Below are 24,058 nucleotides of genomic sequence, written 5' to 3'. Positions count from 1 at the left end.
GCCAATTAAGGATTACAACCAGATCGCTCTAAATAGAGCACCCAAACAAACAAAATAAGAGGGAAAACTACACAACGTAGCCATGTTTTTATTATTTAAAATCTACTTGAAACATCTGCTAAAATTGCAGCGAATTATCACACAGATAAAACACAACTTTCTAAACATGATTCATGACAGCAAAAAAAAAAAAAAAAACACTCAAATAATGTCACGTACAAAAAAACGCAAGCATGTTTCAATACAGAAGCAGCATACAAACAACATGCTGGGGCGACCTCCATCACTTTGAAGGCCTTCCAGACCAGTGAAAACACACATTTCATATTTGGGTCCAAAATAGAATTACAGTCACAGTGCTGATGTGTGTGTCTTAAATTATATACACAGCAAATATAGTGTCCAGTGTAGGCTCAGATGACTGAAAATTCCCAGTAGAGTCACATTCAAGTTGTATCATAAAAAAAAATAATTAAATAGAGCATCGCTTCACTTTTATTACAAAAACTGGGAGCATTTTTTATTTATTTTTTTACATGCATACAGTACTGACATAGATGGTTTGTTTGCAAGCAAAATGTTAAATACAAAAAATGGTAAAAGGTGGAATTTTGTGCAAGAAAAATGTCTCAATTTCAAGAGAGAGAGAGGAAAAAAAATTCCACAATTTACGAGACAAAAAAAAAAAAAACAGAGGTTAAATAAAAAATAAAAAAATTAAAACACCAATTCATGAGGGGGAAAAAAAGTCAGACTGGTGGTAAAAAAATAGCTTCAGATAAAAAAAAAAAAACTTTTTACAAAATATAACATTTTCAAGAAAAATCTAAATTTCACACAAATTTTGGGGGAGGCATAAACTGAAATTAGCAATAAAGCAATTGTATGAGGGTGAAAAAGGAAAAATGGTTGCAAAAAATAAAGATAAAGAGACTTATCAAGAAAAAAAAGGTAGGAATCTGCAAGAAAAAAGTAGGAATTTTAGGAGGGTGAAAATGTAATTTTGCAAGAAAAAAAGTTGTAATTTATAAATAATACATTTGTTTTTTCGAAGATCAAATAGGGAATTAATTATAAAAAAGCTAGGGAGGGAAAAAAATTACATTATGAGAAATAGTAAAATCTTATAAGGACAAAAAAAAGGAAGAATAAAGTTGAAAATTCTATCCAAAAAAAAATATTTTTAGTAAGAAGATGCAACTTTGTGAGAATGTTGTAAGAAGTCATAAATCTGAAGCTGAAAAAGAATAAAGATCTTGTGGGAAAAATACCCAATTTAAAAAGTACTTGTGAGACATAAGTCATAATTTAAGCACAGTAGAGTTGAAATTTTGCAAGAAAAATAGCCAGATTTTTTGAGGAAAAAAATAATTTTTGGAGCGAATATTATTAATAAATTATTGGGATTTTACAAGAAAAAAAGTTGTAATCACATTTTAAAAAATGATCCCATTTATTTAAAATTACGAGAAACATATTAAGAATTTTAACACTGGGAGATGACCCTTGTCACACATTATTAACACAGTAGCAACAACACAGTCACCAATTGTAAAAAGTACACTTCAAAGACTGTTGCAAAAAAAAAGAAAAGCAAAAAAGGAAAGAAGTGACGTGTGGTCGCAGCTGAATGCGACCTCGTTAACCGGGTAACCTCTGCGCTGCCCGACTAAAAATAAAATCCGTCAGCCTGAGACTTTCCCCCACAGCCCGCTATTAAGACTGCCAAAAACGTTAAATAACGTTTCGTAAAATCCTATGGAGGAGTGCCAAAGACGTTAAAAGACGTTTTTTTCAAAACAGGTGAAACTAACCATTTTCTATTGTTGATTACTCAAAAACGGAATAAGGTAGAAACAAACTTTTTTTTTCTGATGGAAGATGAGAGTCCAATCTTGTTTTGGTAGTATGTGTGTTTCCATAGTCCAAACACATAATTTTCTATGGACCTTGAAAGATCAGTCAAAATGCTTAAAATCGGCTGGCACCCACGGCATCCCTTTTCTGAAAACGTCTGGCAGTCAAAGAGTTAACAGTTGGAGCCTTGGTGGTGGCTCTCGCTCAAGAAAGCGTCGTCGTCCTCGGAGCTCAACGTGGCCAAAACGCTGCGATGGGAGTGCTGTGCCTTCCGTCTGATTTGGGGGGAGAAAATAAATGATATCATTTCAAAAAAAAAAAAGAAATGATGGTCACAATAATGGCTCGCTCATACTTCAATTCCGATTCCAGGGCTGTGACTTTGGCCTGCAGCGCCTCCTGGAGCTCCTGCTGCTCCTCCAGATCTCTCAGGACCTTCCTGCGGACCCCCTCCAGACGCTCCACCTCCCCTTCGCTCTCGTCCACCTGCCGCTTCAGGGCCTTCACGCGCAGGGTCAGCTGCAGGCAAAAAGGTCAGAGGGTGAAAGGTGAAGGCGCGAGGAGGAAACATTCACGGGGGACGTCGAGGCTGGTGACCGTTTAGTCGGGAGTGTCATTTTTGGAAAATGGATTTTGTCATTTTGCAAGGAAAAGATTTTTACGCCGTCATTTCATGAGGAATACAAATCATTATTCATGTAAAATTTGATTTAAAAAAATACAAAATAACTAGCAAAACATTTTGCTAGGAAAAAAAAAGTATGAAGAAAAAAGCAATGAATTTGAAAAGATGACGGGATAATTAGAGGAAAATATTCATTTTACAAGGGAAAAAAATGATACCAATATTACAACAAATGTATACATATATTTTAAAAAATATATTTATAATTTTTTTTGGGGGGGGGGGGTGAATCAAAGCCACAATTCTAGAACAAAGTCAAAAATTGTAACAATAGCACAGTTTTACATGGAATGAAAAAAAAATGTAATTTTCAGAGAATAAATAATTAACATAAAAACTAGAATTTTAAATTAAAAAAAGTATACAAACTAGCACTATTTTATGAGAAAATAGTCAAAATATTATTTGTCTGATTTTATTTTTAAAGCTGGAATTGTACAAGAGAAAGTCCTACTACATTTCATTATATGATAACTTTTTTTTTTTTTTTGCAATACATCATTCTACAGTATTATAATTTATAAAATAAATAAAAAGTAAAAAATGTGTTTGTGTATCATAATTCAATGGACATGTTGCTCTTTGCGGTGTGCCTGCCTTGGCCACCAGAGGGCAGTATAGTAAATAGACATACAAACATGTACATAAGATTAGAAGACAGCAATTAAGTTGTGATCATTTGAATAATTTTTTGCAAAGGATGAAGTTTTGAATATTGTTGTATGCTGTGCATATGTTGCAACTGTTTGTTTTTAAAAAGCCAATGGAGGGTGTGGAATGTTTTTTTTTTTTTTTTTTTTTTTTTTTTTTACCTGATCCTTTTGTTCTACATGCTGGATCCTCTCCTGGTCTACTGTGGCATTGACCTCTTTCAGTTTCCTCTCGGTTCGTCTCTGAGAAGCCTGGATGCTGCTTTTCTCTCTGAACCCAAGAACATTTTTTTTTTTTTTATTGTCACACAGAGAGCCCGGATCCATTTATTGCATTTATTTATTACCGTTCTTCACTGCGCAGCCTCTCCTCCAGCTCCTGAATTTTACTTTCCAGCACGGCGATGCCGGCCGAGGGGCGGCTCTGCCCCTCCATGTCGGCCACGCGGGACTTCAGCTCCTTCACCTGCACGAGACCAGATAAGCGCACGCGCGACGTGAGGAAATGAGCTCCCAAATGGTCCGTCGGCCATCTTTTTCTTGCTGACCTGCCTGTCGATGGCACTCTTGTCCATCTCCAGGTCGTGTCGAGCCGAGCGCTCCTGCATCAGCTCGGAGCGGAGTTGGTCCACCTGAAGGTCAAAAGGTCAACTACGGAAGTTTGCAAATAAGACGAGGTAGCGAAGCTGTTATTTGTGACCTGATCTCGACTGCGTGCGATGCGGTCGTTCAAGAGCTCCACGCTGCTCCGCTCCTCGTCCAACTCGATCTCCAGCGTCTTGATTTTGTCCTGATAACATACATGAACACAGAACACAAAAAAACTTGATTTAGCAAGAAATATGTTTTTTAAAAATTAAAATCTTTATTAGAAAGAAAACATGACATTTTTTTAGTTAAAGTTGTACATTCGAGATGAGCGTCAACAAATTCCCAATTTAAAAATGTAAAAAAAAAAAAAACTGTATAGTGAGAAAAAATATGTAATTTTATTTCATTGTGTGTGGAAACCCCCCCGAGAAAAACCTCAAGTTAAAAAAAATGTATATTCAAGAGAATTTTTTTTACAATAAACAGGGGAAAAAAAATTCTGCCCCCCCCAAAAAAATCACATCACATGCAAAAAAAAAAGTTGAAAAATATTTGGTGACCAAAAGATTAAATTCTAACCTTTTTTGTTGTTGCTGAAAAAAAGCAGCGTTTATCCCACCCAAAAAAGGGATTTTTTTTTTTAATTTGAAAACTTCGTTAAAGAAAAGTTTCACATACAAGAAAAAAAGGAAAAGAACATTCGAGATGAGCGTCAACAAATTTCCAATTAAAAAATGTAAAAAAAACCCAACTGTTTAGTGAGAAAAAATATGTAATTTTATTTCATTGTGTGGAAACCCCCCCGAGAAAAACCTCAAGTTAAAAAAAATGTATATTCAAGAGAATTTTTTTACAATAAACGGGGGGAAAAAAATTCTGCCACCCCCCAAAAAAATCACATCACATGCAAAAAAAAAAAGTTGAAAAATATTTGGTGACCAAAAGATTAAATTCTAACCTTTTTCGTTGTTGCTGAAAAAAGCAGCGTTTATCCCCCCCCCAAAAAAGGGAATTTTATTATATTTCTTTTTACTTGAAAACTTCGTTAAAGAAAAGTTTCACATACAAGAAAAAAAGGAAAAGAAAAAGCACCACAAAACGAAAATGAGGGGGAAAAATGATATATCCTGACATGCAAAAAATTAAAATAATAACTCTTTGACTGCCAGACGTTTTCAGAAAAGGGATGCCGTGGGTGCCAGCCGATTTAAGCATTTTTGACTGATCTTTCAAGGTCCACAGAAAATTATGTGTTTGGACTATGGAAACACACATACTACCAAATGAAAGATTAGACTCTCATCTTTCATCAGAAAAAAAAAGTTTGTTTCTACCTTATTCCGTTTTTCAGTAATCAACGATAGAAAATGGTTAGTTTCACTTCTGTTTTGAAAAAAACGTCTTTTAACGTCTTTGGCACTCCTCCATAGGATTTTACTAAACTCCATTTAACGTTTTTGGCAGTCAAAGAGATAATAAGAAAAAAACATCATGAGGTTACAAGTACAATTTTTTTTTTTAATACTTTGGTAGGTGCTGTTTTTGGTTAGTAATAGTGGTCAGTGGGTTCAGCAGTTAAGTGTTTAAATACATGTGAGGGTCAACAATTTTTCAAGGTGTCTATTTGAGGGAGGCATTTATTTTGTGTTAAGCACAGGACACACCTGGCAACTCATTTGGGCACAGCATCTATTGAGAGGTTCGTTACACGTGAGACGAGCCACGCCGTTGTTATAATGAGCATCCCCCCCGCGTGCGCATTTTGACCCCGAACCCCGCTTGACCTCTCACCTCCAGACCCCTGACCTCGCGGTTGCGATCCGTATGCGTTCCCTTCTGCGACTCCAGCTCGCTCTCCAAGTGTTTGAGGCGGTTGCTGAGGAGGTCTCGCTCCAGCTGAGCGCCGTCTCGCTCCTCGCTGCAGCCCAGCAGCTCCTTCTTCAGCCGCGACACCTGAAGAAGATGAAGGTCAATTGAGCGGAAAAGTCACGTCTGAAACTAAAAAAAAAAAAAAAAAAATGGATATGTAAGAAGTGCGGCGTTGACCTCCTCCTGCTGAGTCTTGAGGCTACTCTGCGCCCTCTGCAGCTCGGCCATCTTGTCTTTGCTGTTGCGTTGGGCCTCCAGCAAGTCCTTCCTGGAGCGCTCCCGGTACTCGTCCAGTTGCGTCTGCAGGGCGACCACCGACTGACGCGAGTCGCCCATCACCACCTCCATCTACACACAGGAAGTTCAAACGAACCCGGACGGCAAGTCGACTGGACCGATACGGCAGCGGCGGCGGCGCCAAACCTCTTTGTTCATCTTCTCCAGCGCTCGGTCCAGGAGCCTCTTCTGCTCCTCCAGGTCGCCCTTGCCCCGCCGCAGGGCCTCGCGCTCAAGGTCCCGCTCCTCCAGGCGGCGGCTCAGCTCGTCCCGCTCCTTGGCCAGGCGCGAAGCCCCTCGCTTGGCCTCGTCCAGCTGCGACTTGAGGGAGCGGTTGTCGTCCTCCAGGGCCTCCATCGCCTCCTCGGACTCGGGGCTTCGGGCCGCGCTGGAGTGCAGCCTCTGCGGGGAAGCGCATTGGTCCGCTCGTTATGATGTTTCAACATGTTTATGACATGAAATAATTCATTTAATGTCTGTAGGAGGGAAAAAAAATGGAATATTGCAAGGAAAATACTGTAACTGTAACTGATAAAAGTCATAATTTTATGCTAATTTTATGCTAGTTAAGAAGACAAATGGGATAATATTGCAAGAAAAATATTATATTACATCCCCTCCAAAAAGTAGTTACATGAGAAAGGACAATTTTGATAGAAATAATTTGGAAATGTACAAGAAAAAAACAAACATTTTAGAGTAATGAATTCAAATATTTTTTAAGAGAGAAAATCATAATATTATAGAAAAAAAGTTGTAGTAATATATGGAAAAAAAATCATGAGAAAAAAGTTTATTCCAAGAAAAAAAAATCAATAAATAATCATTTTCAGCAAAAAAAAAAAAAAAAAAAAAGTTGCCAGGAAAATTTAATGAGGATTTTTTTTGACATTTGTAATTTTGCTAGAAAAATGTCTGAATTATCAGGAAAAAAATATTTTTTTTAATCTTTTTTCATGGTAATAAACATATAATTTTATGAGGAAAATAATTGGAATATTACAACAATATATATATATACAACTTTACAAGAATCAGTCTAAGTCAGAATAATATTAAAAGAATATTTAGATTTTGACATAAAATAAATGTCTAATTTCAACAACAAAAAAATCATGATTTTAGAATAAAAAAAAGAAAATAAATAATATTACTGACACTTACGGAGAAAGAAAACAGTCAGATCGAATATATAATTTTAGTTTCCTTTTAAAAATGTTTTTTTTTTTTTTTTACAGAAATGAAGGTCAGAATATTCTGAAGAAAAGTTAGAGCATTGTGAGAAAAATATTGCAGTTTTATTATGAAACTCCTATTTAGGTGATATGCACATAACACAAGAATGTAAACTATGCATTTGTTTAGGAGCTTCCATACGTGCTGCTGTTTTGGTTCAAAACGGAATTGGGTTAACTTGACATACAATACATTTATTTTTCCAAAATGGAGAAAAAGAGAGGCGTTTATCAACACTATAAATATGGCGTACTGACTATTGATTCTCCGCATGCAAATTTCAATGTAAAGCAAAAGTCTTGTGTCATTTTCACTGACTTGATGTGTTCTTAATCTGTTTCTGCCATGTATTATTTTACCAACATAATATTATTTGGCATCAAAGAGAGGGATTATATCCCGGGCTTCATTCAGGGTTGCAAATAGAGTATGTGGGAGGCTGTTTGTTTTTCTATTGTACAGTATGCCCATTTACATAATGTGTGTGTGTGTGTGTGTTGTGGGTGCAGCTCTGCAGTGTTTTAGTTGCCGCTGTTGTCATTGTACATTTTACTGCAGCAAGTACCATGCGGGCGATCCTCTCTCTGAGGCGAGTATTTGTTTCCTGAAGCTCCATGTTGGTGCTGTGATCAACCACAGAAGAAGACGAAGATGCCTGCACACCAAAACACAAATCATTCTCTGCGTCAATAAGCCACATCTTGTGCATTTCCATACTTTGTATATTCCGATTTATGAGACGGCCAGATGCCATCGATTGACGGACACGGGGCAAAATACATGCGGATTTGTATTTTGAAGAACATTTAACAAAGGGAACAGGGAATTTTATGAGAAAACCATTGCAATATTATACCATTTTATGAAGGGAAAAAAAACACTTGGATGAGGGGGAAATAATGTTATTATTATTAGTAGAGAAAATATGACAGAAAATATGCCATTTTGTCACAAAAAGTGTCATTTTATGAGAAATTTTGTTTGTTTAAGAGTCTGAATTATCTGAAAAATTATGAGAGAAAAAAAGGTAAAGAAAATAACATTTTGCAAATCTTGCAAGAAAAAAAAGCAAACAATTTTATGACAAAATGTCATAATATTTAAAGAACAATAAGATAGTATGCCGGAGGGGGTGTTACCATTTTGTGACCAAAAAAATGATAAAAATGTTTAAGAATTTTTTTGCACGGGCAAAACAATAAATAAAAATCACAATATTAAGTGAAAAATATATTTTAATTTTAATTAATTTTTCTTAATGAAAAATAAAGATCTTATTTCATTTTTTAAATTGGAACTAAGTAAAAAAAATAAAAATAAAACAATTTTTTAAAAATATATTTTCCAAGGGAAAAAATGCATTTGCTAATATTTCATGATAGAGTCACAATTTTGAAATAATAATAATAATAATTATTATTATTAATTACGATTTTGAAAAAAACATCCCTTAAGAGGTCCTGCTCTTTTGGTTAGCAAATGAGTTTCAATGGGTTCAGCCGTTAACTGTAGCATTTCTATCAAGTATGATTTGATTAGTATTCAAAGAACAATAAGATAGTATGTCGGAGGGGGTGTTACAATTTTGTGACCAAAAAATGATAAAAATGTTTAAGAATTTTTTTTCACGGGCAAAACAATATAAATAAATCACATTTTCACCTAAAAAAAAAAAAAATCACAATATTAAGTGAAAAATATATTTTAATTTTAATAATTTTTTCTTAATGAAAAATAAAGATCTTATTTCATTTTTTAAATTGGAACTAAGTAAAAAAAAATAAAAATAAAATATTTTTTTAAATTGTATTTTCCAAGGAAAAAATGCATTTGCTAAAATTTCATGATAGAGTCACAATTTTGAAAGAATTATTATTAGTATTATTATTAATTAAAAATTTAAAAAAAGAATCCCTTAAGAGGTCCTGCTCTTTTGGTTAGCAAATGAGTTTCAATGGGTTCAGCCGTTAACTGTAGCATTTCTATCAAGTATGATTTGATTAGTTACTACACAAGGAGTTGTCTATTAGAGATATTAACACTTAAAAACACTTTTTTTTTAAAAACAGACGAATGTGATGTACGGAATGATCCATTTGATTGCAAACGGTGTTTGTTACCTCTTTGGCTTTTTGGAGGGCCTTCTCCAGCTCGGCCTTCTGCGTCTTGATGTCAGCGATCTGCGCCAGCAGCTCGGCCTGGCGCTCGCCGCTCTCCCTCCTCAGGACTTCAAGGGTCTCGCTCTTGTCGCGGAGGGCGTCCCTCTGCTCGTCCGCCGCCAGGCGGGCCTGCCGCAGGTCGTCATGGCAACGCTGAAGCTCCTTGACGATTAACGAGTGGGTGCACAAATACTGGTTAGCGCTTTAATATCAGGGTTGGAGCTATGAACGTGTTATCTATATTTTATATGTAACTTTTTTCCCCAGGTATGAGGTCATCATTTTTGTTATTACCTCAGCCGACGAGGGCGAGCGCTGCTTGTGCACGGCAAGTAGCGAGTCCTGGACTTCATTCCGCTTGCTCTCAAACTCCTCTTTCTCCAAATGACACTTCAGAAGCCTACGGGAGAATGAGCAAGACAACAACACGGTTAGAGAGGACGCTCACGGCTAAAAGAAGCTAAATGCTACATGCACACAGCAAGACCACAAAAAAAAAAAAATCTCACAAATTTAAAGGGGACATATTATGGAAACATGAGTATTGTGATGTCACAAATTGGACATAATAAAAATGAATACATTTTTATTTTATTTTATTTTTTTAGACAATGCAATAATTTAATGAGTGAGAAAAACTGGTTATTTTGGGCAAATATTTGGGCTTTTTTTTGTCACAGACACATTAGTAGGACAATTGGGAACTATTGAAATTGTTAAAAAAAAAAGAAGCATAATATGTCTCCTTTAAAGTTGCAGCACAAAAGGGTTGTTCTACTAAGCTGTTAATTTTTACTCAATTAAAAAATATATTTTTGGGGGATTGGGTTCGTAATTGCAGTTAGTAACTCAAGGGGCTCAACACCCCCAAAAATCTCTAAAATAAAAATTTGAAACTACATCTACAAAAAGCCAAACACGCTCCCTTCTCACATGCGACCGCCGGAGTGCGTCCCCGACCTGCCGGATGAAAAGTGCAGGTGTTAAAAATAGAAGAGAGTTAAAGTAGACGTCAATAAAAAAGGATAGAATTAACATCAATACTGATGAAGCTAACCCGACAAAAAAGGAAAAACTTCAAATGGAGAATTTGCTTGATGTTGGGCCAAGGCTGCAGTGTGTTATGACAACCTAGTGGATGAAGTAAACAGCAAATGTTGGACATAAAGGCCCGCTCCAAAAGATAACACGGAATATGTAATGGCATATATGAGGATACTGCACAACTATTTGTTTATGAGTAAAGCCAAAGAGTTTTAACGGGAATTCAGAAAAATCTGTTTTATGAGTAAAATTTGGTAATATTTAAAAAATATATATTTTTTATTTTTACAATCTGAATAACAAGCATAACAATAAGGGCTGCTGTTTTGTTTAGCAAAGGGGTAATTAAAAATATAATTCTATAATTTTTAAAGAAAAAAAAAGTCAAAATTATAATGAATGAATGAGAAAACGATCATAACATTCAGACAAATCTCAATTAAACATGACTAATTAAAGAAAAGGCAGTTTTTTAAAAAATTACCGGTAAATAATTTATGGGAATTAGATTAGGATTTGACAAGTAAAATCAACATTTTAAGAGTAGAAAAATGTAAATATACAAGAAAAAAAATGTCTGAATTTTACAAGAAAATGCGGCAATTTTCCTAGAAAAAACATTCTTCAAATTTTTCAATAATTTTAGTATTTATTAAACATGACTAATTAAAGAAAAGGCAGTTGTTTTTTTTTTCATTTACCGGTAAATAATTTACGGGAATTAAATTAGGATTTGACAAGTAAAATCAACATTTTAAGAGTAGAAAAATGTAAATATACAAGAAAATGCGGCAATTTTCCTAGAAAAAACATTCTTCAAATTTTTCAATAATTTTAGTATTTATTAAACATGACTAATTAAAGAAAAGGCAGTTTTTATTTTTTTATTTACCGGTAAATAATTTATGGGAATTAAATTAGGATTTGACAAGTAAAATCAACATTTTAAGAGTAGAAAAATGTAAATATACAAGAAAAAAAAAGTCTGAATTTTACAAGAAAATGCGGCAATTTTCCTAGAAAAAACATTCTTCAAATTTTTCAATAATTTTAGTATTTATCAAACATGACTAATTAAAGAAAAAGCAGTTTTTTTTTTATTATTATTATTTACCGGTAAATAATTTATGGGAATTAAATTAGGATTTGACAAGTAAAATCAATATTTTAAGAGTAGAAAAATGTAAATATACAAGAAAAAAAATGTCTGAATTTTACAAGAAAATGCGGCAATTTTCCTAGAAAAAACATTCTTCAAATTTTTCAATAATTTTAGTATTTATTAAACATGACTAATTAAAGAAAAGCACTTTTTTTTTTAATTTACCGGTAAATAATTTATGGGAATTAAATTAGGATTCGACAAGTAAAATCAACATTTTAAGAGTAGAAAAATGTAAATATACAAGAAAAAAAAGTCTGAATTTTACAAGAAAATGCAGCAATTTTCCTAGAAAAAACATTCTTCAAATTTTTCAATAATTTTAGTATTTATTAAACATGACTAATTAAAGAAAAGGCAGGTTTTTTTTTTTAATTATTTACCGGTAAATAATTTATGGGAATTAAATTAGGATTTGACAAGTAAAATCAAAATTTTAAGAGTAGAAAAATGTAAATATACAAGAAAAAAAAAGTCTGAATTTTACAAGAAAATGCAGCAATTTTCCTAGAAAAAACATTCTTCAAATTTTTCAATAATTTTAGTATTTATTAAACATGACTAATTAAAGAAAAGGCAGGTTTTTTTTTTTAATTATTTACCGGTAAATAATTTATGGGAATTAAATTAGGATTTGACAAGTAAAATCAAAATTTTAAGAGTAGAAAAATGTAAATATACAAGAAAAAAAATGTCTGAATTTTACAAGAAAATGCAGCAATTTTCCTAGAAAAAACATTCTTCAAATTTTTCAATAATTTTAGTATTTATTAAACATGACTAATTAAAGAAAAGGCAGGTTTTTTTTTTTTAATTATTTACCGGTAAATAATTTATGGGAATTAAATTAGGATTTGACAAGTAAAATCAACATTTTAAGAGTAGAAAAATGTAAATATACAAGAAAAAAAAAGTCTGAATTTTACAAGAAAATGCGGCAATTTTCCTAGAAAAAACATTCTTCAAATTTTTCAATAATTTTAGTATTTATTAAACATGACTAATTAAAGAAAAGGCAGGGTTTTTTTTAATTTACCGGTAAATAATTTATGGGAATTAAATTAGGATTTGACAAGTAAAATCAACATTTTAAGAGTAGAAAAATGTAAATATACAAGAAAAAAAATGTCTGAGTTTTACAAGAAAATGCGGCAATTTTCCTAGAAAAAACATTCTTCAAATTTTTCAATAATTTTAGTATTTATCATTTCTTTAATGGAAATGAAGTTCAGAGAAAAAAAATGGAGAAAAGCCTTTTTTTTTTTTTTAAATTTAAACAATTGAATGAGCTACATTTTACGTGCTTGTGTTTTTCTTAACAATGGAGTTCACCATTTGACTAATAACAGGCTCAGAAATGGACACGAAAGTGTTCTTCCAGCGGAGCGAAACAGAGATGATGCAAGCAAGTCTCACTTTTGTTGCGTTTGTTGCAACTCTTGCGAGGTGGCGTCCAGCTGCGACTTCCAGTGGTCTCCTTGATCCCTGCAGCTGTCCAGCTCCTCCTCCAGGCTCACCAGGGTCGCGTTAACGCGCTCGCGCTCCTCCTCGATCTGCTCCTGCGTCTAACAAAATACAGCAAATATCTTCACTACATGCACATTTTTAAAACTATTTTTTTTAGCCCATTTCTCTCAGAGGAGAAACTGTGTCAAACAAGCTCATTTACCCACGGTTCTAAATGAGATATAGAGACTCTAATCTTTCTTTTGGTTTTTATAGCAATAGAACCCAATATTCTGTGGGCCATTGCAAAATCAGTCAAAATCCAATAAACCAGCCGGGAGCGAAGGGGGTTGCTTCAGTGAAAACCGCTGGGAGTAAAATAAATTAAGAAAAATAGAGGGGAAAAAATCCAATGAAAAAAAAAAGCACACTATTTTAAAAATAAGACAAAAAGAGAAGATAAAAAAAATATGAAGAACAACCCAAATAATAGATAAGTTGCAAAATATTTGACAACATAAAAATAAGTTATTGACACAAAATAACTAAGAAATAAAAATAAGAGAAAAATGTTGATATAGTTGAAAAAAAAAGTTGAATAAAATATATGACAAGATTATGAAAAACAGATTAACTAAATTGACATGAAAATACAAATATAGCAATATAGGAAAGAAAATACAAAAGCATTTAAATTAAACAAATATTACATAAAGAATAAAAGTATTTAATGAAAAGTATTTGAAAAAATACACAAGTATTGGAAAATATATATTTTAAAAAACCTAATAAAGAAAAATTAGATGGAAAAATATTAGAGAGAAAAAATATTACAAAAATTAAAATTTGTGATTAAAAGAAATATATTTGACAAAAACTAAACCTTCGTTCCACTGGGGTGCCAAAAAACTTGGAACAGAATACAATAATAAACTTGGATAATGAGCCACACGCTGCTTCACCAAGACGTGGCACCTATAGATAGTTATGATTTTAAAATACAGCCCGTCAGCTTCCTGTACCGTATGTAAAAATGAAGGAGAAGCGCAACTGTCAAAAGTGTCTACTCTCAAAGTCTGCCTGCCGCTTTTTCCTCCCCCCCCGACTGTGCTTTTTACCGCTCAGCACGTCTCCTCCGATACAGCCTTCCAACTTGGCCTCACACATTCTAGAAATAGTGCACGCAAGGCGAACCCGAAAATCCGCTGCAAGGAGAATTCTGAAAAGTTCTCGGCAGTGATCACAAGTGGCGGGATTCTCTTTTAAGTCGCGGCGAGCCGAGCGCGACAGACTTTGCCGTGGCCTGACGAGACAAAAGGTGCGGAAAAGCGCAAGTCCTTGATCTACTGATAAATACGTTTCTAAAGTCTCAGGCTGTCGCCAACAATCAATTATCCTTTCGATTATGTGTCAGCACATACAGTGCGTGAACCCCCGTAAAAGTAGCGTAATGACGCCGACGCTGCAGCAAAAAGGCGTTGCACCTGTGTGAGTTGCTCCATGGTTTTCCTGAGGTTGTTCACGTCCACGCCGTACTGCTCCCTGAGGAGCTCCATCTCGCGGTCGTGACACTCCACTTCCTCCTTGAGCGCCCCCTTCAGGGCCGTCAGCTCGCGCTCGCGCTGCCGCAGCGCCTCGTCCTGACGTTGGCGCCGCGCCGTCGCCTCGGCCAGCTCCGCCTGCAGGCTCGCCACGTCCTGACCACCCACAAAAACACTGAGATAAATATATATATAATATATATATACTACTTACTTTATCTAGTATAAGTACATGGATCTTTTTTTCATTGTTTTTTTTTTAATTATAATTTTTTTGGGGGGTTTATTCACTTGATTATTTTTTTTTATTCTTAGAAAAGGTTTAATGCTGTTTGCTAGTTAACTGTTTTTAAAATGTTTACAGTCAATATTTCAATTATTCACTAGACTAGGTTATAAATGTTACATAATATTATTGTTTTTAATTCTAAACTTTGTAAATCACTTATATTTTGTGCAATACTTTTTAAAACTTATTTTTTGAAATATGGCATTGTTTGAATCAATAAATTATAAATACTATTATTATATATATATATATATATATATATATATATATATATATATAAATACTATTATAATATTATATATATATATATAAATACTATTATATTATATATATATATATATATATATATATATATATATATATATACTATTATAATATTATATATATATATATAAATACTATTATAATATTATATATATATATATATATAACATTGATGTTTTTTTCTACTGTTTTTTTTCTTTAATTGCCTTACCATTCATATTGTTTGATTTCTAAAATTAAATATATATATATATATATATTAATTGCATACTATTGTAGCAATAAAAAATTGCCGTAATTAGTTTTATATATATATATATATATTTTTTTTTCCCTTCAAAATTTATTTTACTTTCCGTGTTTTGAAAATTATTTTTAAAAAAAAATATGACATCAATATTTTTAATTAATTTGTTGGTATTGGTAGATATCATCACACTCTTAAAATAATTGCCATTAAGTATAATAAGTCATTTTATGCAAAAATAGTTTTTCTGCCTAAATCATCTCCTGATGATGCAAATGGTTCTATTTTTTTGTTTTTCCTGAATATCTGAAAAAAAAGAGACTTTTTTTAAATGCTATTTGTACTAAATAGATAATACAGATTTTTACCAGATGAAATCTTGAGAGTGATCAATTTCCATTATCAATTAACTTGACTTTAAAATGACCTGGGTTGCCATTTTCTTTTTCCATTTTCAAATGAACATTTCCATTATATTTCGGTTGGAATATTGATTGATTTTGATTCCCTGTCCACGCAAATTGGGTCAAAAAAAAACAAAACAGGTTGCATGAGTACCGTCCTCAGCGAGTCGGGGTGGGCCGCCGTTTCCGAAACCCTCCTGAGAGCCTCCTGGAGCTCGGCCAATTGATCTTCTTGTAGACGCAGGCGAGACTCGGCCATCTCACGGCCAATGCGCTCTTCAGCCAACCTACACGTACGCACATGAAGGGGCCATTTCACTTTTTAAATGCTTGTTGGGGGTATTTTTTTTTATTTTTTATAACAGTTCCTTCAAGATGTGATCTGTTCTAGAAGTCATATTCTCTACAACCGCCATCCTTACTCTTCATGTGCTCGCTGCAGTTGCTTCTTGCAGTGAGCGAGTTGCTCCTCAAGCGCCGCCACGTTAAATCTCGTCTGGGTTCCATCCTTCTGCGCACAACAATGCGCAGTATAAAAATGGAGTCAACCTTGCAGCATGCATTATTCGCTCTGTATTATCTGCCTTTTCTTTGCCCTAGTTCCTTCCTTTGAGCGTCTTGCGAAGAACCGGTCGGACCGGCGGCGGCGTGCTGTGAATTTGTTAAGACACACGCGCGCAACACAAACAAGGCTGCCGAGTGTACATGCTGCAGGTGTCGCTCGCCCACTGCCGCCCCCGTTTGTCAAGACTGCAGAAGGAGATCTGCACAAGCGCTGATCCTCCTACACACTCATTACAGCGACATACACAAGAATCGAAACAAAAAGTTATCTTCATTTTTCCCTGCATTTTTTTTTTTTGTGATTTAAAATTCCCAGATGCCTTAAGTAAAAGGTGTCTGCCATTCTTCAGTCAGAAAGGAGGGCTTAAATTGCTCCGTTTTGTGGGGGCGGTTCAGTCTCATTAAAATGCAGACTATGGGTTTTGTTACCATAACGATCAGGGGCGGAGCTAAAGTGTTGCCATGAAAGCGAGGGCTGCGGCGTTGTCAATTTGTATGACTTTCACGATCCCCCTAACATCTATTTTTCAAAAAAGTCAAATCAAATCAAACGTAGCCACCTAAAAAAAAAACTAGAAAATATTTTTGGGGTACATTTAGAACAGATAGAAAATTTGTGATTAATCGTGAGTTAATTAGGGAAGTCATGCGATTAATTACGAGAACAAATTGTAATCGCCTGATGCCTGATGAATTTTAAATAATCTTTTCTTTAAAAAATATATTTTTTATTATTTTTAATAATCTTTTTTTTTTCTCCAAAAGATTATTAAAAATTAGGGGCATCAAGTGATTACAATTTTTAATTGTAATTAATCGCATGAGCTCACAAGTTAACTCACGATTAATCACAAATTTTAGATTTCTTCTAATACAAAAAACAAAAAAACAAAAAAAATGATTAAAAATTCATCAGGCATTAGGCGATTACAATTTGTTTCCCTAGTTAACTCACGATTAATCACAAATTTTATATCTGTTCGAAATGTACAAAAATAATATTTTCTAGATTTTCATATTTTTGTTCACAAAAGTGGGAAAAAATGTTTAACTAATAGAAATAGCTCAAATGAATTTTTGACGTCTATAGCCGTCAATGGCAGTGAATGAGTTAATATTGTGTAATTTGACACTGTGAGGAGTCTCAGCACATCCAGACCGTAAATGAATAGCACTAAGCCAACGCTGGCCGATTTAACCGTGGAGCAAAACGGGAAAACTCCAGCTAAGATAACGAATGCTCTTTTCCCAGGCGTTACAAGCAAGCATGATGTCACACAATGGAGACAAAAGCAAACAAGTTGTGTAACCTAACACTCTGGCATCATCGGGGCAGGCAAACAAACCGCGGTGTCAATGGCGAACACAAAACTGCAGTAAACACACACGCAGGGAAACATACGGACATGAAAAGAACATTCCGGAAGGATCACAAAATGGAAATGCAGTCGAATGCCCAAGGTCCTCCCAATCTATTTATTCCCACAGGAAATCATGAAAATAATTTGTTCCCTGCAACAAATGTCACCAAGAACTGTTCACAGAACTCTTACAAGGAAGGGAGTTACAGAAAAAAACACAATTAAAATTCAAGCAACTGCATTTTAATAATCTAACTTTATGTAACACAAATGCCTACTTCATCATTTTGGTAATTAGTACATCGGTACATTAAAAATGCAAAACCCGCGTGGGCGTCCACAAAGAGCACTGGGCCACTTTAGGACCCGCGTGTGGTAAGGAAAAGCCCCCCCTGGCAAGGGCCGGGTTCCAATCCCCCTTAAATATTAATGCCTCTCAATGACCGGGCATTTGCATGGTTGCCAGGCGACCGGGCGACAACACAACAAGGCCATAACGCACATCATCAGGGCTGACTTTGCATGGAGATTTATGCCGAAAAGCTGGCACATTTCTAAGAGGGGCGGCGAGGTTTATCGTAAAAAAAAAAAAAAAACGGCAGGATTGACACGGCCCTTAAATGGTTGCGTGAGCTGACAAAAGAGGACCGAGTGAAACAGTGCGCCTGGCTTCATTTTGTCACAAAGGAGGACACGCTGCCAGCCATCTGTTTGCTTCATTAGGAGAACATTACACCACACACACTCTGACACACACGCAAAACCTCACCGGCGTGCTATTTGCTAATAGCTGTCAATTGATTAGCTTTAAGACTTTTGTTATTGTTGCAGTGAAATGAACACCATGACACATTTTTCGCTTTTACATACAAAACACTCTCCTGGTGTAATTTAACAGGACAAAAATAATAATGAGTAGGCCTATCCTAGTTTCAGGATTTTGTGCTACGCTAACAGCTCAATCTTGCGGGCTTTGTAAATAACACCATGAAATTAAAATGGGTGAACAATTGTTTATGGAGCATCTAGCACAACAAAATATAACATGTCAACATTATATGTGGTGTCAGAACTAGCCTAGTCTCAGGATTTTGTGCTATGCTAACAGCTAAGTTTGCTACTTTCTTAGCATGAAAGCATATAGGATGAGTTTTTAATCACAATTTCAAGTGGTTCAAAACAATTTATTTATTTTTTATGGAAAAAGGCTGTTAATAACAGGGTCAGTGAACTAGCTAGTTAGCTTAGCACAAGGTCAATACAATAGCTAGTGTGTCTGTGTCAAAAGTATCGAATGATTTAATGATGAAAACTAAATATACAGTAGTGCATCATCGTAACTAGTGTAATTTAAGGAATTTGCGCGATGCTAGCAGCTAAATCTTATGGGCTTTGTAAATAACACCATGAAATTAAAATGGGTGAACAATTGTTTATGGAGCATCTAGCACAACAAAATATAACATGTCAACATTATATGCGGTGTCAGAACTAGCCTAGTCTCAGGATTTTGTGCTATGCTAACAGCTAAGTTTGCTACTTTCTTAGCATGAAAGCATATAGGATGAGTTTTTAAAATCACACTTTCAAGTGGATTCAAAATGAATTATTTATTTATTTATTAAAAAAGACTGTTTATAACAGGGTCGGTGAACTAGCTAGTTAGCTTAGCATTAGGTCTATACAAAAACTCGTGTGTCTGTGTCAAAAGTATCGAATGATAATGATAATGATAATAGTGTTATTTAAGCAATTTGCGCATGCTAGCAGCTAAATCAACTACATGTGCTAATTTTTTTCTCACGAATCATTTCAAATGGTTATACTGTACACCTGGATTTATTTTTTTTAAGCCTTTAAAATGTTTGTGTTCGATTTAGCGATGGCTGGAAAGAGATTAAAATTCTGAAAATATTGGGCAAGAGTCAGACTAACGCTACTCAGTTTCAGAGTTTTGTACAAAAAAATAAGAACTTAAATCATGCCGGCTTCATAAATACAATAACATGAGAATACTATGTCATTGGGTTTAATAAAGAATGTGCAAATTCCCCCCCCCCCCCCCCCCCCAAAAAAAAATCCCATTGGCTTGTTGTGAATATAATTGCGCATACCTTTAAGGTGCTGGTAGTCTCGTAGGCGAGATTGTTTTTTCTTTCAGGGGATGCTTCATTCTCACTGGTACTGATGGGAGACGAACAGATGGGAGGGGATTAGAGTGGATTACCTGCTCAGAGTCCGATCCCAGTGCCATTGCAGACTTACTTACCCTTCTTTGAGACCGTTGTAAATAGCTTGCTTGACTCGACCCTTCTCCCCGCCGCCGCCGCCCACTTTTTGGGTCCTCGGCGGTATCTCCTTAAAGGCGGAAATTGACGTCTTAGAAAAAGCGTTGATAAGTTAAACCATGACGGTTTGACTGGACCTTACGGGTTTTTGGGCTACAACCGGAGATGTCTCCTTGGCAGAATACTTCGTCTGTGATGTGAAGCTCGTCTGCGGGGCCGAGTCGGAAGCGTAGGGATTGAAGGTCGGCGAAGACGGCGAGGGCCGGGAACTTTCCTTGCGGGCGTCCAGGCTCTTGGAGCGCTTGCGTTCTTCAAATTTAAGCTGCTGACGGGCACCCGTCCGGCCCCGGGTCTGAGGGGTCCCACCCGGAGTCCTATTGTTGAATTTACTGATGAGCTTGTTGATGGGAGCGAGGGAGTCGGTGTCGATCGGCTTCTCGTCCGTCAACGCCGATGGCTCCGTAGAAGAGTCTGAAACCAGTTTTTTGTATTTTGAAGGGGAGCCGGTGAATCCGTTTTGTTTGAACGCCTTGGGTCCAGCAGCGCTCACCTTGACTGGTTTCAACCCGGCTTCATTGTACTCTTCTTTACTATTCCCATCCTGGTCTTTGTGTGCTTCACGAGCAGCCGTTTTTTTGACTTGGGGTTCTTTCGTCCTGGTCTCCTCGTCCCCGTGACTCCCAGCCTGACCGTCCCCCGGAGGTCTTCTCAAGGGACTCCGGTAGATCTCCCCGTCCTCATCCTCGGGAGAGTGCGCGTTACTCACACCGGCGCCGTGCGGGGCGGCGAAGTCGGCGGCGCCGTTGCTTTTGGGCGCACTCTTGTACGGCGGCGAGGGCGTTTGAGGGCCGGCGGCTGGAGTGTTGAGCTGAACGCCGTACGAGTCGCCCTTGGCGCCGTCGTTCAGCACCACGTACGGCTGCCCGGAGATCCCCTGGACGCGCACCGCCACCCCGTATTTGCTGGCGGGGTGGGGCGAGGCGGCGTTGCTTCCTTTGGATTTGTCCGGTGACGCGCCACCCGTGTCGTCGAGGTCCTTGATGAAGCGGATCTGAACGCCGTAGTCCACGAGGGGCTTCCTGTCGGCCGAGAGGGTGCTCATGTCCACTTCCTGGTTGGTGCACAGGCAACCTGGTGCGAAAGGGAAATGCAAATGAGGCGAGTCATCCGTGTTCTGTGGGGCGATTTTTTTTCTTCCAGTGTCAAATATGTCGGGCGCCGATATTGGGCATTTTGATGAAATCGGCCTTATTTCAAAATCTGATGGCCAATAAAAGGTCAATCTAAAACCATTTTCATCTCAGGGAACTAACTTTATAAGAGAAGAACCATCTAAACCTTTTGTTTTTGTTCAACATTAAAAGGAAGAAATGTGAAATGTTTTTGTTGTTGAAAAAACAGCTTTGAAATTTACTTCTTCGTTTCCATTTAATTTTTAAGACATACTGATAACCTTTCTTCTTCTTTTTGAAATTTAGAATTAAGTAGAAGTATATTATCTAAGATTTAAAAAATCTACATTTTGAAAAGCCTAAAAAATGTTCAATAAGCTTTAATTAATTATCATAATAATAATAATAATAATAATAATAATTCGCTTTAAGACATTACAACAAAGTCAAGATGGGCATTTGTATTTTTTTTTTTTTTTAAAAGATGGCAATATATTTCCCCCCTTTCCACTGAAGATGAACATCGGCTTCAAATATCAGTTATCGGCCTCCCCGACTACTAATAATCAGCATCGGTATCGGCCCGGGGAAAAAACATATCGGTCTATTTCTAGAAATGTGTACCTTAGAAAACGCTGCTCTAAAGTACGGGTTCAAATTCCTTTTTAATGGGAACGTTTTGTGTTCATGCCACTGGATCCCTTTCCCCCCTACGGGGCGTGTTCTGCGCACACACCAAAACAACCTCGATTCCGGTGTACACTTGCTCCCGTTGGCACGATGGAAACACGCGCGCGCAAACACAACTGCCGTTTACGATAACCGACTGGTTTTCCACTCGAGCAGTCCGGAGAATCGCTCACGCCGTTTTTAAGAAGCTTTTAAGACTTGGTTCACATCACTAACGACATTAATGAGGCTTTTGCACCCCGGGAGTTTTAATGAACACAATTCATAACCCTTGTGATTTTCCATTGCTGTCATGCCAAAATTACAAAAAAAAAAAAAAGTGTTACTCCTGCCAATGACTGTTGTGTATTTTGGCATGACTCAAGCAGGTGGCACTCTTTGGCCAGTTAAAAAAAAAAAAAAAAAACGAAAGTGGAAGAAGAGTTCATACATGCCAGGATGGGGTAATACTCGTCCCTATTGTTCTGGCTCTGTGGAGCGTAAAACAAAAAAAGGGTCTCTGTCCGCAATGGGCCCCCCCTCACTCTTTGCCAGACTGTTATCCAAGGAGTCACTCAGGCGGCGTGTGTTGACTTTGAGTGGTGGCAGGCGAGGCAGAGCACAAAGATTCTCATCCTCACCGGGCAATACTGGCGAAACTTCAGAAACGTTTGAAGCCCCTCAGAATGTGGCCAAGATTATTGGGGAAATTGACTTTTTTTTTTTTTTTTTTTTTTGTCTGATGATGACAGTTTGACCCTGGAACAGATCTTAATTTCCTTTTTGCAAAAACGTTTTGTGACCCTCGACAGGAAATGAAGTCTAACCTGCACTAACTGACCGGTTACAGTGTAACACACATTACCTTGGGAATCAAAGTCAGCCTTTGTTTCACTCTGTTAGTGGAGGGAAGAAAAAAAAAAAAACATTCCTCGGATTCCAGACGGACCCTTTACACACGGCGTGGCGCGTGCTTTGCCTTTGGATAGAATACAGAGTGATTAAGAGGACACGGCAGCCACTGAGGGGGGGGGGGGGGGGGCTGCACCCTCACAAGTGGGAAGGATGCGTGGATTCGTGTCGAAAACGAGAGAGACAGTCTGCTTCTGCTTCCTGATGGATTACCAGAAGCAGCGCAGCAACTGCGAATCCAGGCGGGAATGTTGACGAACAGGCCGAGCTTGCCCCCTTCGCCTTGCTTCGACTTTCTATCCTCAACTTGAGTTTTCCCTCCAGGGAGTAAGAAAGAGAAGTTGACGGATAATGGATGGCGCTGTTATTGGTTTCAACAGAGTTACATTGCAATGTTTGGGTGATTTGTTATGATTGGTGACACGACAACAATCTTAATGATGTGCATCAATAAGAGGGATGAAAGCGGTTTTGTGTCAGATAAACACATTACAAAATGGATGCATCTTTTTCTATGCACATTCGTTAAAACAATGAAAAATATGACACACCGCCTTGCTTGTGTTTTTTCTAATTAAAGGTAAAATTAGAGAAGCTATCCTCGCTTGTAGTACACTATTCCTTTGGTGTTTTTGTCAGGGGTCTAACCTTGCGCAAAACAGCAACAATATGCTAATTGAGCTTCATTAAAACCACCTCAAAGTGAGCTAAATTAAGTGTCCCCTTGTTTTAACACTTTTTTTCAGGGTCAGGATTATTTATGGCTGCAAAAACAGATCAAAGCACATGAAAAAAAAATTAATGATAATGGAGGACAGAAGGATTTTAGAAGACTTAATTATGTTTGTCGACCTGCTGCAGGGCGGTTGCGTCACACTCACCTGTCCGGTCAGTCGGTATCGGTGTGCGTCGAAACCACAAGCAAAGAGAAGTAAACAGTCATTAAGCGCCGTCGTATCCCATTTAAAGCTTAGGGTTGCTATAATAACATCGTCTTATCCGAGTTTACGCAACGCGCTGCCATCCAATTAACGTAGGGAGTCTTGTTTTTTTTTGCGCCTGTGCGGTGACAACGTGACTAAAATATATAAAATAACATATTGGATACATTTAATTCGAAGCAATTAAACATGTAATTATTAGCAAATTTACCTGCACGGAAAGCGTCCTGGTGGGATGAGACGAAAGGGACTATCGGAGCCTCCTGCAACCTCGCTGCCAAAGCAACCTGTTGCCAAACACGCCTGCCCGCCGTGGCCACGCCTCCCGAGGCACGTCATTGGCCGGGGGCTACGGAAGAGGGCGGAGACTACGAGCTCCATTCAACAGCATCCTGGTATTGATTCAGACAGGTGATGCTTTAGTGCTAAAA

The 24,058-nt window shown here is 36.7% G+C and overlaps 1 protein-coding gene across 5 annotated transcripts; it reads right to left on the bottom strand.

The window, feature by feature from the left end:
- Positions 1 to 55: 55 nt before the first annotated feature.
- On the bottom strand, positions 56 to 24,001 carry cgnb (cingulin b). 5 transcript variants are annotated; one of them, XM_077548481.1, is made up of 21 exons: positions 23,839 to 24,001; positions 20,076 to 21,064; positions 19,915 to 20,003; positions 19,760 to 19,829; positions 16,143 to 16,231; positions 15,875 to 16,007; positions 14,460 to 14,672; positions 12,946 to 13,094; positions 10,257 to 10,283; positions 9,618 to 9,723; positions 9,285 to 9,485; positions 7,730 to 7,819; positions 6,076 to 6,330; positions 5,830 to 6,000; positions 5,575 to 5,736; positions 3,893 to 3,982; positions 3,741 to 3,824; positions 3,540 to 3,658; positions 3,355 to 3,463; positions 2,213 to 2,376; positions 56 to 2,132 (listed from the first exon to the last, which is right to left on the bottom strand). In XM_077548481.1, the coding sequence occupies exons 2-21, from the start codon at positions 21,033 to 21,035 to the stop codon at positions 2,030 to 2,032; spliced, it is 3,384 nt and encodes a 1,127-aa protein (XP_077404607.1). In that variant the 5' UTR covers positions 21,036 to 21,064; positions 23,839 to 24,001; the 3' UTR covers positions 56 to 2,029. The 5 variants fall into 5 exon arrangements, with proteins under 5 accessions (XP_077404607.1, XP_077404610.1, XP_077404609.1 ...); XM_077548484.1 differs by having other exon boundaries at positions 16,143 to 16,228; XM_077548483.1 differs by lacking the exon at positions 23,839 to 24,001 and adding an exon at positions 23,568 to 23,796.
- Positions 24,002 to 24,058: the final 57 nt, after the last annotated feature.

The sequence above is a fragment of the Vanacampus margaritifer genome, chromosome 17 (assembly GCF_051991255.1).
Source record: "Vanacampus margaritifer isolate UIUO_Vmar chromosome 17, RoL_Vmar_1.0, whole genome shotgun sequence".
Lineage (NCBI taxonomy): Eukaryota > Metazoa > Chordata > Actinopteri > Syngnathiformes > Syngnathidae > Vanacampus > Vanacampus margaritifer.
This window is presented reverse-complemented; position numbering and strand designations above follow the sequence as displayed.

Bases quoted from the DNA above. Each gene is read 5' to 3' on its own strand.
- cgnb (XM_077548481.1), bottom strand. From the start codon at position 21,035: ATGAGCACCCTCTCGGCCGACAGGAAGCCCCTCGTGGACTACGGCGTT. The intron at 9,486-9,617 runs GTAATAACAAAA...TTAATCGTCAAG, and splicing joins GCTCGCCCTCGTCGGCTGAG to GAGCTTCAGCGTTGCCATGA. The intron at 2,377-3,354 runs GTAAAAAAAAAA...TTTTGCCTGCAG, and splicing joins ATGTAGAACAAAAGGATCAG to CTGACCCTGCGCGTGAAGGC.